Consider the following 16,494-nt stretch of genomic DNA (forward strand, 5'->3'; position numbering starts at 1 on the left):
CCAAAAATCCAGTAACAATGGAAACATAGTACAAAGCAACAACCAAAAATGCACACCTTTTTATCCCATTTGAAAATCACAAGAAGCAACTTTTACTCCTTGCTTCCAAGTTATATGCTTCTTTGCAGCTTCTTGTACCTATCAAGAACCCTATTAATTACTGGAAGCAAAGCTGCACTCATGTAACCTTAATTCCCCTCTGTTCCTTATAATTAGCAAGTAGTGCGTACCTTATTGCTGTGACAGAGGTGAGGTTAGAGAGGAGGATTTCTACTTTTTCTTTTCTTTTTCTTTTTAGTACAGCGGTGGAAACATATAGGCCTCCCTATTTTTTCCCCCTCCTGCCAAAAAGGAGGGTATATGCATGCTTTAAATCACATGGATGGGGATTGCTGGCATGGAAAGCAGGGATGCGTTCCTGAGCGATTTTAACCGAATATGTAGAGCTTATAGCCCTATCCTAACCATATTTAAAGTAAATTATCCTGGCTCAATAAGACCTACTTACAAGTAAATATGCATTTGGATTCTGGTTTCGGCTTCGAGAAAGTTACCGGAAGAAAGCCAATAGGCTAAACACAGATTTCTATAGATTTTTAGCTAAAGAAAAATGAAAAGGAACCACAAGTCTGCAGTACACCCATTAACCCTTTTTAAAGCATTATATTTGGGAAGGAACTTATGTGCAACTGTTCAATAGGTTATGGGATTTGACCTACACATATAGTGTTTGTGTGGCAGGAATGTTAGTGATAAATATATTTGTCTTGTCATGAAAGACAAAGAGAACATTACATATAACACACACACACACACACACACACACACACACACACTTCTCCATGGAAATGTAGCACTTTGGAGTCTTCATCATAGAATCTCTGTCAATAAAAAAAGCAAATTAATTCCTCTCCATGGGGCAGTTAAAATAAAAGAGTTGCTGGGCACTGCTAATTAAGATGTTATGTGCTTAGAAAACCAAAGCTGATCTGTTACTAGGTGATAGTTATTTTTCAGTCACTCTCTCTTTAAGCAGTACACCTCGTTCCAAATGTAGGTTTACATTATGCTAAATATAGATGCGAGTGCTTTAAAGCTTTGGAATGTAAAAGGTAGCAGTGGGAAGGAGTGAAACATCACTGCTGTTTCTTCTTCTTTTCTTCTTCTGCTTGTTGTCTGGATCCAGTGCTACGTAAGATTGCAGCCTATTCCCCCCTCCCCATATTAAAATAACGCACAGCTAAATTAATCTTAACTCTTGCATCACCAAAGGTACTGCCCAAAGCTCACTTTATGGATTAGCTGAATACATCTGAGCAGTGCTTTCTAAGCATGAACCAGACTCAGCGTTTCATACACAATGTCAGCTTTTCTTTTCTTTTTTAAGGAAAATGCTAAAATGGCAAATGTCAAGAACCAGCAACAGTGTGTTTAATAAGTGAGTCAGAACTCTAAGTCCTCAGCTGTAGCTGAGACAATAGTGCTATTGATTGTAACTTATCCCACCCTCTCCTCTCCTCAGCCTCAAGAACATATTATTTGCCTTGATGCCACAGGATGAGCCCGTTTGATTGCAATTGTATGTCCATTCCTGGCAAATGCCCCCCCCCCATTCCTCCAGTGCTACTGGCCACAGGCAGCTGTTAGCAGCTGCTAAAATAATCTGAATTTGCCAGAGGATCTGGATTTGTGTCCTTCTTTCAAATCCAACTTCTCAAAAAACCCCAATCCAGAGGCAAAGGGCTGAAATGTAACACACGTGTCAGGATTATTAAGCAGCAGTAGCAGGGCAAGGCAAAACCTTGGCTAATTGGGGCTGCACAGGGGAAAGAAAAACGCTGTCTCCCAACTAAGAAGACACACAGTCAAGGGTGGTAGAGGAGGACAGAGTGTGATGAAAATATAGCAACTTTTGGAAATGGAATGAAACAGAAAGACCTCTGTTGCCGCAGTAGACTGAAAAGGGGCAAAATCCTACTATGGCATGTGAATAGCTCCAAGGGCGAACCTTGTCTTTATAGGAGCTGGCCTTTCAGCACGATTTCTAAATATGTCAGATGTTTCTGTTCCTCTGTTCTTTATTCAAAGTGAGTAAAATGAGATCAGAGGCAGCAAAGAGCCAGGCATCACTTTGTCACCTGCCGCAGCTCCAGGGATGGGGTTGAAGGCAGGGTGGCGATGGGGCTTTAGTGCATTCATTAACACAACTTGCTCTTTTTGCTCCAAACTATGCAAGCCTTAGCACAACCCAGTATATTGGAACAGAGATGAGATGTTGCCACCTGCCTCTTACCCTTCCCCTAACCTCTGCCTAGTGATTAAAAGTAATTCAGGGAAAGAAGAAGGAAGAAAAAGAGAGGGAGGGAATCTCAACGGGATGCTCACTTATGCAAAGTGACCCCACTACTTTACAATGTGGCACCATGTCATAATTCAGAACACACACTCACACAGGAAGTAGACAGGAGAGACAGGACACAAGCACTTTTAGTCACTTTGAAGTTTTTGATCTCTCTGAGTTTTCAATAATTTGCTGTACAATCGGGACAGCAAAAAAGAAGAGGTTGATTTGGGATAAATAGCTGTTTTTAATATGTTATGCTAGAATGGAATTTTTTTTCATTAAAAAAAATAGCAAAAGAAATCATCTATATCCCCCTTCTACTCTTTGTAAGGACACCTGAAGAGGAAGGAGGAAGAAGAGGCTTCAGAAGCAAGACAGAAACAGGTTTTGAAGTAAGCAGGTGTTGTCACCAGAGGCAGCCACAACACACACACACCTTGCCAACATGAAAAAGGCCCGGGCTAATGAGAGGCAAAGTGAATAAAGCCGACCTTGTTGTCTCAGGGGCAACTAGGCAAGTTGTGGGGCGAGGGCCAAGGCAGAAGTTGTGTAACCCTCCGGTATCCTGCCCCACCTCGGTTTCAAGGAGAAAGAGAATACCAAGCAAGCAAATGGTGAAAGGAGATTCCTGGATGTGGGGGGAGAAGAGAGGGGCTACAGGCAAGATAAGCACCCGCACACACACCACCTTTTTCTATGCCGACCACCAGGAACACCCTTGGGTCCCCTCAAAGCCTGCTTCCCTCTCCTGCCTCCCTGCAACTTGCAAGGAACAAAGTACAGGTCTCAGCCATCCCAGGGGTGGGGTGGGCGAGGGCTGAGAACACCACACGGCCCCCTCCTTCTGGGAAAGCAGAGCAGCAGAAGGGCGGGCGAGGCGCCTAGCTCGCCTTTGCTGGCAGCGGAGCTTCTTTCCATCTCGGGGAGGAAGAGGAGAGGGTCTGAGGGTGGGGAGGCGGCAGAGGAGGAGGAGGCGGAGGCGGAGGCGGAGGCGGGAAGGAACTTGGCAGCCCAGGCAAGCTATCTTTAGCATCCCTCGGTTAAGTACCAGCCACCACCACCCATGTGCGGACGAGGAGAGAGGGCAAGGTCCCCCCCGTCCAGCCCGGGAGGCTCCCTTCCTTCGCTGGCGGCGCAGTTCCTCCCCCAGAGCGAAACCCCAACAAACCACCAGCAAAAAACAACCCACCCCCCCACATAACCTCCCTTCATGAACCACCAGCGGCGGAGCCGGGAGGGAGCAGGTGCCAGGCATGCCACGGTCCGGGTGTGCGCGACGACGGCAAGGGGAACGTGGAGCCGTTGACCAGTATATAAATATATATGGGGGGGATACACGCCTGAGGTAAAGCCGGGAGCTGGCACAGGCACGACACCCCCTTCCCCCCTCCTTCCAGTCGGGTCGGCTGTAGAAGAATCTCCCCCCCACACACAAACACAAAAGAAGGAAGCCCCCCTCAAGTAACGGAAAGAAGGAGAAACCAGCAAGGCTTACCCTGAGCTGCGGCGACGAGCCCCGCGCAGAGCACCAGCAGCCGAGCCTCGAACTGCCTCCACGCAGTCATGTCTGCAGTTTATTCCACACACATAGAGAGAGAGGGAAAGGCGCGAGCGGGAGCTCGGAGGAGGCAGGCTGAGACCCGGGGTGGGGGGGGGTGGAGGGGGGGTTTGCAACGCCGGTTGGTTGGCTGCTTGACCGGTCGGTCGGAGCACCTCGCCGCGGCGCCTCTCAGCTGCGAGCGCGGGCTCCCTCCCTCGCCAGAAGTGCCCGCGGGGCGAAAGAATCACCAGAGGGCGAAGCCAGGCGGAGGAGAAGGAGAAGAAGGAGGTGGTGGTGGTGTCGGCGGCGGCGGCGGCAGCAGCAGCAGCAGCAGCGAGGGGAGCTCCAGGTGCCGCGAGTGGCAGCAGCGGCGGCGGCGCAGCATTCGACGCCTCCTGCAGGACTGCTGGTTGCCTCGGCTCGCCGCCTTCTCATAGCATCAAGTGCCGGCGAGCCACTGCGGGGCGGAGAGCGCGCGGGGAGACCAGGCTGAGGGAGAGGAGCGGCGAGAGCCTCCTCCGCCAGCGGCTCTCCCGAGTCTGAGGCGAAAACCACCAGCTGCCCCAAGACAGCGGAGACGTCGACGACGACGACCGTGGAGAGGTGGCGACGGCGGCGGTGGGAGAGGAGGAGACGCGGCCGGGCATCGAGTGAGGAGGGAAGCCAGAGGAGACGCGGGCGGCAGCGGCAAATAAAAAGAAAGGCGCGCGAGGGAGAGTGGCGAGAACCAAATGGAAATAGCGGGTTGCTCCTGTCACGGCGAGGAGGAGAAGCTGAGGGACGCAGCCGAGCCGGGAGAGCGCGGCAAGCTTGACAGGCTGCTAGCAGCGCAAGAAGGAGCTGCTGCTGCCGCTGCCGCCGCCGCCGCTCCTGCTGCTGCTGGACTCAACCATCCCTTCCCACAGAGAGGGGAAGGAGGCTGGAGCGGCGCAGCGGCGGCAGCAGGAGCGAGCGAGCGAGCGCACCCGCCAAAGCCCAAGGCAAAGCAGCCGCAGCAGCCTTCTCGCAGCCCTCACGAAACGGGGGTGGGAAAGACGGGAAAGCGAGGGGAATCGTTTTCTCTCTTCTCTTCTCTCCCCCCCTCAAAAAACCCCCTCCGCCCCGCTGAGGGAGGTGGCGGCGGTAGCTGGGAATCTTCTTTTCCAGTCACAGGTGACGACGGGGCAGTTGAGGGGGCAACTGGAGAGAGAGAAAGCGCGCGCGGCGGCTGAGGGGCGGGACGAGGGACGCGCTCGGGAATCCCGCGCCGCGCTGCGAAACGCGCTCTGGCGTCCCGTCGTCGTTCCTCTGGCTTCTCGCCTTCCCGCCAGACCTACCTCGCAGGGCGCACGTTGGGCGCCTTGAGGCGGCTGGGGAAGCGTAAAAGGCGGGAAGCCGCAGCTACAGGAGTGCAGGGAATGGTTCCCCCTGGTCGGTTGAGCGACAGCAGCAGCCCACACCCAGGCTTTGCTTGGTGTCTTTGAGGAGAAATGTCCTCCTGGGGTCGCCCAAGGGGCCGTTTGCAAGGGTCTGGATCCAATCTAAATAAGAGTGGCCTCCTCCCTTAAAAAGAGCAAGGGACGCCTGGGAGCCAGTGGCATAGCTGTCAACTTTTCCCTTTTCTTGTGAGGAATCCTATTAGGAATAAGGGAATTTTCCTTTAAAAAAGGGAAACGTTGACAGCTATGGCCAGTGGGCAACCTTGAACTTAGGTCTAACATATCTTCTTTGGCCACGGGCTTCTTCCAAGGAAGACCAACCAACACACACACACACACAATGCTGGGTGTTTTTGTATGCGTGTCTAAACCCACTGGGATAGCTCAGTCGGGAGAGCACAAGACTCTTAATCTCAGGGTTGTGGGTTCGAGTTCCACGTCGGGCAAAAGATTCCTGCATCGCAGCGGGTTGGACTAGATGACCCTTCCAGCTCTACGAAATCCGGAATAATAGTTGGCTCTGTGCTAAAAATCACTCGCTTGGAGATGGGTGCCTGCTCTACCCGGACCATTTTGAAAGAAGTGATCCCAAATTATGCATTTGAACATGGGTCGTGTCACCTGTGGCTGTCGTAGGACGAAGAAGACAGCCGTTTCCCAAACCCGATGGACAAGGCTCGTTAGACCCCTGTTCAGCAAGGGCACTTAAAAACGGTTCTCTTCTTATTCCTTGGCAGCATTCACACTTCCCGCACTAAAAGGCGTGCTTGGGAATCTCTTTGGACAGCAATGCAGGCTTCACACACAGCCCGATCATCAGACCCAGGAAGTGCAAACCAGCAATCCTTGTTTCAGCATCACTTGAGCAATGCAAGACTGGGCAAGCCCCACTCCTGAATTACTTCTCTGAGCGCTAACTAAATAATTTTAAGGGACATTTAGGATGTTCTTTCAGGAGAGGTCGGGTTCTTCAGTTTATCTTCAATACGGCCATTTCCCCATGGAAAGCTCGAAGTTGGCACCTCGGTGGTTCTCTGACCCCACTTCAAAGGAGTTTCGGAGTGGAGTCACTTAAAAGAGCCTCTGATGCGTTTGCTACCTTAGGTCCATTTCCAGCTCTCGGTCAGGGCAAAAATAGAGAATGGAAAATGGAAAAAAACCAAAACAGCTAAGTCGCCTTGGCACCTCGTTTCTTTTTCTGTGTTCTAATACTCTCCCATTCCCTCATCAATTTCTGCCATTTAAAACTATTTCTAAAACCCATTTCTTTGATGTCAGTATTGAGAAGACATCTTCTAAACGTGAGCCTAAAAATGTAAAAAAAAAGTATTATTTTTTTTAAAAAAACAGCAACAACAACCTAGCCTTCGTTCTGTGGCATAAACTACATTAGAGTGGTTCCTTTTTAAGTCCACGAAATGTCAGCTTTTCTGTTTTCCTAATAAAACAGGTTTGTTTGCTTAAAAACTCTCTGAAGCTGCAATCCTGTGTGCCCTGGGAGTAAGCTCCATTGAAATCAATGGGGCTTGCTTCTGAGTAAACCAAGCGATTCCTTGGTTTCTTGCCAGAAGAAGTCGAAAATTCTAAAGCCACTTAACACAGCAGAAAGAACCTTACTTCCTAATTAACGCCCGAAGCTACCTGTGTTGGTAATTAAAATACAAAGGATCACAGGACAGAAGCAAAACCAATGGCGAGGAGGAGTTTCGAGGTTGTAATTAATCACTGGCGATAAATTCTCTTTCTTGGTAAAATATGGAAAGCTGTTGCCTCGTTGTACGTTGGTTCAACGAGTGGGTACTGAACAAAATAGGCTGGCTCTGTTAATAGGCTTATATTTATATATTAATGTTGCTGCTTTTCTCGCTGGCGGGGCAAGCGGGACGGAGGCTTTGCGAACTGGAAATCTGCGAGAAACATGTGACACTGCTGCCATCTAGCGGCTTCATTTTTCTCTGTAGCGAATTCATAAATATTAAAGACACATTTCAGTCTTAGTTGAAAAAAACAACCAAAAAGGGATTATTAGCGCGTGTAAGAAAGATCTCCGCCACGCCCTCATCGTTTGCCTATCTATTTATTTGTTGACTTTATATTCTGGCCTTCCTCCCAAAAAAGCAAAGAGAGGCACAAGAGCCTATAGTCTCTACTACTATTGCAGATGCCACTCTTCCCTTACATTCCAGATTGGGAGGATGCAAACCGCGAACAGCGACTCATGCAGATGTACAACAGACAGGCGAATATGAGAGCAGATAATTTTGTTGCTTCTCTGCATCCAGAGTGATTTAATGCTTCAATCTGGTGTGGAGAGATATGGCAGCATAGCCTGAACAGGAGGGACAAAGGAAAGAACAACGAATTATGCAGAGATGGGATAGGCATCTTCATGAGTGCTGGTGGCTCATAGAACTCACAGAATCTTGAAGTTGGAAGGGACCCTGAGGATCATCTAGTCCAACCCCCTGCAGTGCAGGAATATGCAGCTGTGCCTTAACGGGGATCGAACCTGCAACCTTGGGGTTATCAGCTGTACACTCAAAGCAACTGAGTTATCCAGGATGTACAGCACACTGATATCCCTCAGTAAACCATTCAGCAATTATTGGACTAGTGCAGACCAGATGTGTTACCATTATACTTCCCATCTTTGTATGCATTGAATTCAAAAGGTCTGTGTTTTCAGAATGGAACTTTGAAGAGTTAAAATAATGAAAGCCAAGTTCCCTGATGCTTGAAACAGTCATCTTTACTGCTATTGGTTCCCTCTTCAAGACACACTAGTTTTAAACAAAAGTCAGCATATCCCATTTCATCTGTTTGTACATTGTCTTTTCATGCTAGCCTCCTTATCATCCTTCCTAACTGTCAGTCCCTAAGCTTCCCTCAGCTGTGACCTTTTTGTTTGTTTGTTTCATATCTGTACCCTTATACAGCACCTATCACACTGCAGGCCTGCTCCAGTCAACAGAATAACAGATTATGAAGCATAGGTTATGGGTATATATATATGTGTGGACAGAAAATTTACTTGTTAGTTTACATTGGGAAATGGGAACATGGTACAGTTTAAAAACTGGCAGATATGCTCATGCACCAAAATAACAGGGAAAGTTCATGCCAGCTTATAGTTGGGGATGGGGAAAATGAAATTCTCTTCAACAGAATGCAGCACATCACATATGCTGGCAATAGGTTTATAGATAATGGCAGAATCCTTCATCTCAACATCTGCATCCATTCCAGTTTCTGGAAAGATCATTGTGCTTAAAGAAAAAGGCTCCATCACACTGAAACACTTGAGCTGAGAGATAAACTCTTTTCTCTGTTGAAAAAAAAAACCATGGGGAAAATATTTCTAATTCCAGGTAATATGAAAAACAGGACTGCAGAAACATTGCCTTGTACATTGCAATTATTGTTTTGTAATGAAGTTAGCATCATTTACCATTCCCCCCCCCCTTACAGGTTGCCATGGGCTTTTTACATCTTGCAGAAATTATTTTTCTTTTCAAATTGAATTTCAGCTAGCTTTTCCTACATGACTTGTGTAATGAATAGGCAGTTGTTTTCATTTTTAGTATTTAAAGTTCAGCGTTTACTCCCCTTCACTGAACCGCTTGAGAGAGGGACAAGAGTATAGGTGAAAAACCTTTGGTCATCCAGATGTTGCTGGATTACAGCTCTCATGGCTGAAGTTGATGGGAGTCAGAGACTGTTTGGAGAGACAAAAGTTGTCCATCCCTGAACTAGAGGCTACGGACTGAAAGCAGAAACTGATGCAAGAAACTACCTCCCAATAGACACATTAAGAAAGGGGCATGCCCCTGATTTTGTTCCCTTTTGGATAATCAGAATACAGGTTCTATACTTTGTGAAGCCTTGACATCTGAACTTGAAATTTCTTCAGGTAGGTCTTTTGCTGAAATCTGTGAGAAGCAGGACCTAAAGTACAGTATAGTGGTACCTCGGGTTACAGGTGCTTCAGGTTACAGACTCCGCTAACCCAGAAATAGTATCTCGGGTTAAGAACTTTGCTTCAGGATGAGAACAGAAATCGTGCGGCGGCGCAGTGGCAGCGGGAGGCCCCATTAGCTAAAGTGGTGCTTCAGGTTAAGAACAGTTTCAGGTTAAGAACGGACTTCCAGAACGATTTAAGTTCTTAAACAGAGGTACCACTGTATTATTCTGAGACAGTATGTTGTTTTGTTTAGTCATTTAGTCGTGTCCGACTCTTCGTGACCCCATGGACCAGAGCACGCCAGGCACTCCTGTCTTCCACTGTCTCCCACAGTTTGGTCAAACTCATGTTCGTACCTTCGAGAACACTGTCCAACCATCTCGTCCTCTGCCGTCTCCTTCTCCTTGTGCCCTCAATCTTTCCCAACATCAGGGTCTTTTCCAGGGAGTCCTCATGAGGTGGCCAAAGTATTGGAGCCTCAGCTTCACGATCTGTCCATCCAGTGAGCACTCAGGGCTGATTTCCTTAAGAATGGATAGGCTTGATCTTCTTGCAGTCCATGGGACTCTCAAGAGTCTCCTCCAGCACCACAATTCAAAAGCATCAATTCTTTGGCAATCAGCCTTCTTTATGGTCCAGCTCTCACTTCCATACATCACTACTGGGAGACTTACTGAAATGGATGCAGCAGAATTTATTGCTCACCTACACATGCCATGGTCTTATCTTGTAGTGCGTTTTCATACCAATGCACTAAGCATTATGTGATGATGATACTTCCTGATATTTTCACTTGCAGGCTGAATTATTTTTTGCAGCTCTGTAGATCTCTACAAAACTTTTGTGGTGATCCGTTGAAAATTAGAAGATCTGTGTTAGAAGCACCTAGACTACAGAATTCATGATAAAATGCCAGCCCAAGCAAACCACTCATGGGAATGTTTTATAATACTTCTTTAAGACTATGAAGGCCATGAAACAGTTTACAAACTCAGAACCTTTACCTGAACAATTGGTAATGTTGAAGGAATGGTAGCAGGACTCAGACAAGCTACAACCCAAATGGGCAACTGAATCTTCTATTTCAGTTTGTGAAAAAAAGTTTAAACCAGAATTAATATTACTAGTTTCACACAAGACTAGTTTTGAATGGTTACATTTTAATATAGCCACCAAACATGGCTCTTCTGCAGTTTATCTACAAAGCTGTGAAAACTGTGACTTTTCAAATTGTACTTCCCCAAATTTTATCATTCATATTGCAAAGATTTGCTTTGACTTCTGTAGTAATTAATGGGATAAAATGAATCCTTAACAAAGACATACATACAAATGTGTCAAGACTGGAATACAGAAGGAAGATCAGTGGGAGATCATAGCAGCCATTAATTCTTACAAGCTGGAAGAAAAGACTGTAGCAGGAGGTATTTGGCTCGGAGAGATTAAAACAACCGGCCCCTGAAAGGCAATGTTTTTACAAGATTGGAAGCTGTGAAACTGCAGAAGGCCAGCTAGTATATAGTGAATAAGTCACCCTGCTTGATTTTAGGGAATAACTTAATAATGTTTTCTGATAGCCAATGCTAATATGTAATCCTGGGTCGCTCTACTCCTGCTTTGTAATTAGACAATGTGTGAACACCTTTGTTTATTGACCTCCAAAAAATGATGGAATCCTCTCTTAGTGCTAAGCACTCTTACTTAGTTGCCATACCTGAACCCTTTGTAAAGAAGAAGTTGTGGCCAACATTCTCTCAATAACACACAACTAGCTGGAAATAAACCTGATGGGTATTTTTTTTTTTAAGGCGCATGTGGCCATCTCAAAAGTGTGTCATTCGAACAGGTTTTCTGAATGTAGTAAGTGTTCTACTTTTACCGACGCAGTTCAAGCATTATTTTTATATGAGAGAAAATGGAAAATCTTCTATAGCAACAATTCCAACCCACTAAATATAACTAAATATATTGTCCCCCATTCCCCCACTCTGCAGAAAAACACAGACTTTCTGCCTCTGGTTTGTTTTGTTTGGTATGGTACAAGCCACTCATGACCTGGGGAAATTCCAGCTAGGAGTATTTTGACCCTTGGTAAATGAAGTCTTCTTGTGTCACAATATTAGGTTTTTCAAATTACCTTCAGTCTCCTCCTGAAACAATTTTAGTCAACTAGTATGACCAGGATGTAGGCAATATTCGACTTCTAAGAAAGAAACAAGTGCAGAAATCACTGGAATTTAAATGCAAATGCATTAACTTGTAAAAGTACAAAAATATATAGCCAAGGCAATAAAAATAAGTGAAAATGAATTCTTCCTTTTACACTCTCTGCTTTAAATGTACTTAGTTTAACAAGCACAATGAAATGATTGAGAAACAATGCAAGTCATGTAAATGAAATCCAGATAGGGATCAGCACCACGGTTAGTTCCTGTTTTCTGACTTCTGTGTTTACTAGGAAAGCACAGCTAGTAGGAATCAGTGTGAGACTCTCTCCATATCTTCCTGCCAACAACATTTCATGGAGTGACCCACTGAAGGAAGCAACAAATCTCTTCTGAAACGTTTGGAGACATCTTCTCCTCTGCTGCCAAAGCAGCAAAAAAGCAGCCCTCATTTTCACAGAGGAATATCTTTTAAATGCTTGAGGGGTTTTTTTGCCCATCCTTAGCTTAAAAGATCTCAGTAGGTTGCTAAATTCTAGAGTTCATGGAAATCTCTACTAAATAGAATGTTGGGAGTCCTCTAAACTATTTTGGCTTAGAGCCAATTCCAGTCTTTCTTTCCATGGGCTCAAATGTCTAATTTCACAAGCAAATTTTGACCACAGCCCACCAGAAAGAGTATCTTGGACTCTCTCCCCACTTTCCGACTGAGGTTACAATTACTATGCAAAGACTGGACTGTGGATTTGATTGCGGGCACAGTTTGGGGCCAGGAATACACATCTCATTTGTCTTATTTCATAATCCATCCTGGAAATGGGGGTATTTCTATTTCTGATATGGAGAGTTTTGATTGTAGAGAAAGCCTGCACACCATGATTGTAAGTTGAGGTTTGCACACAGGTAGTTGATTATCCAGTGCTTTGGTGTGTGCTGGTTACTTTCCATTTATCACATTCCTTTGCCTCCTGTGAAGGGTGTTATATAACACCCACAAAATTTATGGAATTTAGAGCATCCCTTGATCAAATACATGGCGCTATTAACTGTACATCACAAGGTGATTTCATTCTTTTCCCCCCAGGGATGCAAGTCATTATGTACACTTACTCCACCTGTTGTTGTTTTTTTAATGATATTTATTAAAGTTTCAAACAAAATTACAATAATAAGAAAAAGATAAGAAAAAGAAAAAAGAAAATACAAAAAGCAGAAAAATTAAAAACAATTAAAAACAAATCAGTCTTTCCATATCTTGTCTTTCATTTACTTGTTTCCCTGACCTCCTCACACCTCCCTTTTTTGTATTCCAGTTCAATTAGTTAATTCAGCAAGTCCTTTCCCTCTTTGTTTTTGTCTTAATCCTTTGTCTTGATATATTATAACTTTAGATTCACATCTATTAACAATCCATTTTTACATACTCCTTTATAACATTGCTGCTAAAACCACTTAACTTCATTCCAACATCATTCTAACATTCATTAATTTTACAATATTTCTGTAGATAATCTTTAAATTTCTTCCAATCTTCTTCCACCGACTCTTCTCCCTGGTCTCGGATTCTGCCTTACTCCACCTGTTTTTGCTCCATAGCTATTCACTACTTTGTCAGCTCTGCCACTGCCCCTAGCAAAACATCAATTTGACTTATGCAGTATGTCATTTCCCTCCTTCTTGATGTTCCCCTCGCCAGTTGTCTTTCATTTGGCCCATGCTTCCTTCCAATATCATGTTGGCAACATTTACATAAACAGCAGGAGTAGCGGGTAGTAATATCAGATCATCACCAAAAGTCCCTTTTTGTTGGTGGTGTTCCTAGATGAGCAGTTGTGGACCGTATTTAAAACATACAGGTATATAATAGACACTGTTTTATCCTATGTTTGGAAGATCAACGGTCATACCAGCGCTCTATTTTGGTGTGCAGCCAGCTGCTCACATTTTGAAGGACATAAGCAGCAATGCTTCCTCTTCTCTGCCAGTGCAGAGAGGAACCCCCAGCTGCTCTGGAGGGTCCCCCAACCCTCTTGCAGGAGGAACCTGCGCAAAAATAAAAACCCTCTAAGGCATTCGTCTATGCCACTTACAATGAACCCCTTTGAACCGGTGGAATTCTTGTTGTTCTTGGCTCGAACTGCTTTTTGTTGCACGTGAGCCTTTACTAATATTGCATCAACACTGAAAAGTTTGTGCTGCTAATCTAATCTTGGGACAAGCATGGCTTGCCTTGGTTTGGATTTATATGCTTTTCTTTGCAATTAGTAGACATGGTGAGTGTTGCATGCATAGCTAAGTCTTATGGTGTTTGTTATGGGTTTCTCAAGCCAAGAACTAACACCGTGATTTGGACCACAGAATAAACAAGAAACACTATCACTGTAAAGGGGAATGTTCTATATTACTCTGACTTACAGTATAGAGAACAGTACCCTGCAGGAGAATGGTGATAACTGATAGGATAATTGAGTTCTTCATAAGTGTATATATATGGTGCCACATTTTCTATGGACAGCCATCAAATAGATGTGGTGTTTCTGGTTCAATAGAGTATGCATGGAACAGTTAGGATTCTCTTCCACCCACACTCTGGGCTCCCTTTTAAAATGCCCATACTCCACAGATAAGTTGTTCGGTAGGAAGGGGAGAGGGACTAAATCTGCCCTAGTATTGAATTTGTGGAGTTACAGACTTAAAAAATAAATAAATAAAAAGCTAAATGCATGCTGAATAATGCTGGGAAACTTGTTGTCCAGGACTCATTTGAATTTGTTATTTCCTTTCTAAAGCTCCCTGGAAAAGGAAAAGGAAAGAGAAATCTTGTTTGCAGGTGAAGAAATTTTTTAAGAAACTGTACTACACAGTACTACACAATACCCACTACAGATGTGCTGGGAAGGCCTATAGTCCTTAAAAGCATTAGGCTTGTAGAGGAGGGGGGTGGATTTTTGCCATCCAAGGTTGTTGGCAAACTGGCGTTTCTACTATGGGTTTTATACCACAAAGGAGGAAAGCCAGGGACCCAAAAGATGGAGGCTGGGGGCACAGGAGATGGACCTGCAGAACATCAGCAGCACTGAGATAGTTGGCTGATGGAGGAGACACTTGTGGTATTCAACTTGTATTCAACTGAGTTTTACTCAGAGTAGACCCACTGAAGTTAATGGACTTAGTCATGTGCTTTAATTTCCATGGTTCTACTCTTCAGTAAAATTTAGTTGAATACCACCCTTCCTCTATTGTGAATTAGCAGATTGCTTTCAGGACTTTACAACCAGCTGGCTATGGTGCGACTGGCGTTGGGGAAATCCCATAATATTTCCTATGCTACTTTGTCTATAATGTCACTGCCGCTGGGTGTAAACATTTCTTAACCCTGAGGATGCTTAGCTTTGGACTTCTCAGGGACTACAAACATTATCGCATTATGAAGATCAATCAAACTCTGCAGAGCCGAGATCTTCAGGTAGACTCTCACCAAGTGCATGAAGACCACCGCTTGACCATATCTTTGCTAGTCAATTGACCAATGGGGCTGGGAAGAACTTTATCCTGAGTGCCAATGTGCATTTCCACCCCCACCTTTGGAACTTTACTTGAAGGGAAAGGATGCAACCAGGTATTTTATCTGGTCTCGCAAGCTTTATGTCTGCATACATTTCCATTGCTTTCTTTGCAATTTAACATCTGTGGCAATTTCAAGGCTTTACTTAAAGAAGTAAAATGTTGGTGCAAGACAAACAGAGGGTGGAGAGAAAAGGAAAGAATTGCTTGTGAGTTTTTGCTGTTGTTGTTGTCTCTTTGAAAATCTAGATTTCCAAGTATCTCAGAGAAGAGTTTGTCAAGAGCCGCTCACGAGTTTTACAAGGGCAAGTTAAGTAATGATGGGAGGAAGAATGAGGCACACAAAAGATCAAGATCAGAAAGATCAAGCAGGATGTTGAAAGGATAAACATATTACTACTGTCATACCCTATTCCTGCAAAATATCAATGTGGAAGTAGATGCCCCCAGCTATGTAGGAGTATTAAATAAGCTAAAGAAACATCTCTGTTGTCATTTTGGGTGTTCTGACTTTGCTCCAGTAGTTTATTTCCCAACACTCAGTAGGTGGGAGTTAGGTTCGAAGTCAACACCATTCATCTTTCTCAGCTTTGTACGGGAGAATACTTCTGTGTCGTGAAGCATGCAGCCTTTCTAGTCACAGTTTGCAACGTTATCAGGATAATAATTTAATTTCCTTAAAGAGCAGTCCCTTGGACCCATCTCTTTCAATCTGACTCCCCCAACGAAAATTGTGTCTGACAGATAGAGAGCTGAGATATCGGCTACAATATCCTCACCCTAGCTACTTGCTCAAAACATTTCCTTTTCAAACCCCTCGCATTCCCCAGAAGAAACATTATATGGTAACTCTAACTGGCACATCAGAAGGATCACATGAGAGAGCATTTACGCAGTTACGGTTTTTTTCATTATTTAAAAGAAGAAAGTATTTTCAAAGGATCTTGCAGTAGCACAAGGGGCTTGGGTCAAAGGCAGATGAAAAGCAGCAAAGGGTGCAATGGTTTTGCGCTCCATTTTTAAGTGCTGTGAAGCCCACTTCTGCTCCTCTGTGTTTATTCAGATGTATGTCCCATTGACTTCAATAAGCCTAACTCCAAAGTGTGTGTACATAAGACTGCCGTATTGATATGCATATGCTAGGGCTGGCATCTGCTTCAGTGACTGAGATGAGGAAAATCGGGGGAGGGGTGTCGCTCAGTGATGCAGCCTCTGCTTTCCATGGAGAAGGTCCCAGGTTCAGTGAGTGTAGACAATAGTGAGATCGGGGAACTAATGCTCTGATTCAGCAGAAGGCAGCTTTCTGTGTACCTATGGCTCCAGAATGCACCCTTGAGGGTATACCGCAATGAATTTTGGAACAATTCTACCAGCTTGAATACCTGTTCAATTTTGGGGGGTGGGGGGTGGGGATGAGAAGACAAGGTAGAATAAAACACAATACTGTGTCTCCCTTGAGCATTGAGACATTGTAATCATAGACCAGGGGACGCGGGTGGCGC

At 44.8% G+C, this 16,494-nt stretch overlaps 1 protein-coding gene across 2 annotated transcripts in view; it reads right to left on the reverse strand.

Annotated features, from left to right (window-relative positions):
* CSMD1 (CUB and Sushi multiple domains 1) overlaps positions 1-5,119 on the reverse strand; it is a 939,172-nt gene extending 934,053 nt beyond the window's left edge. For both annotated transcript variants that reach the window (XM_077926388.1, XM_028722385.2), the window contains exon 1: positions 3,840-5,119. In XM_077926388.1, coding sequence (XP_077782514.1) covers positions 3,840-3,909 — 70 coding nt within the window. In that variant the 5' untranslated portion in view covers positions 3,910-5,119. The remainder of the gene's footprint in view (positions 1-3,839) is intronic.
* Positions 5,120-16,494: the final 11,375 nt, after the last annotated feature.

Source organism: Podarcis muralis, chromosome 3, assembly GCF_964188315.1.
Source record: "Podarcis muralis chromosome 3, rPodMur119.hap1.1, whole genome shotgun sequence".
Taxonomy (NCBI): Eukaryota; Metazoa; Chordata; class Lepidosauria; order Squamata; family Lacertidae; genus Podarcis; species Podarcis muralis.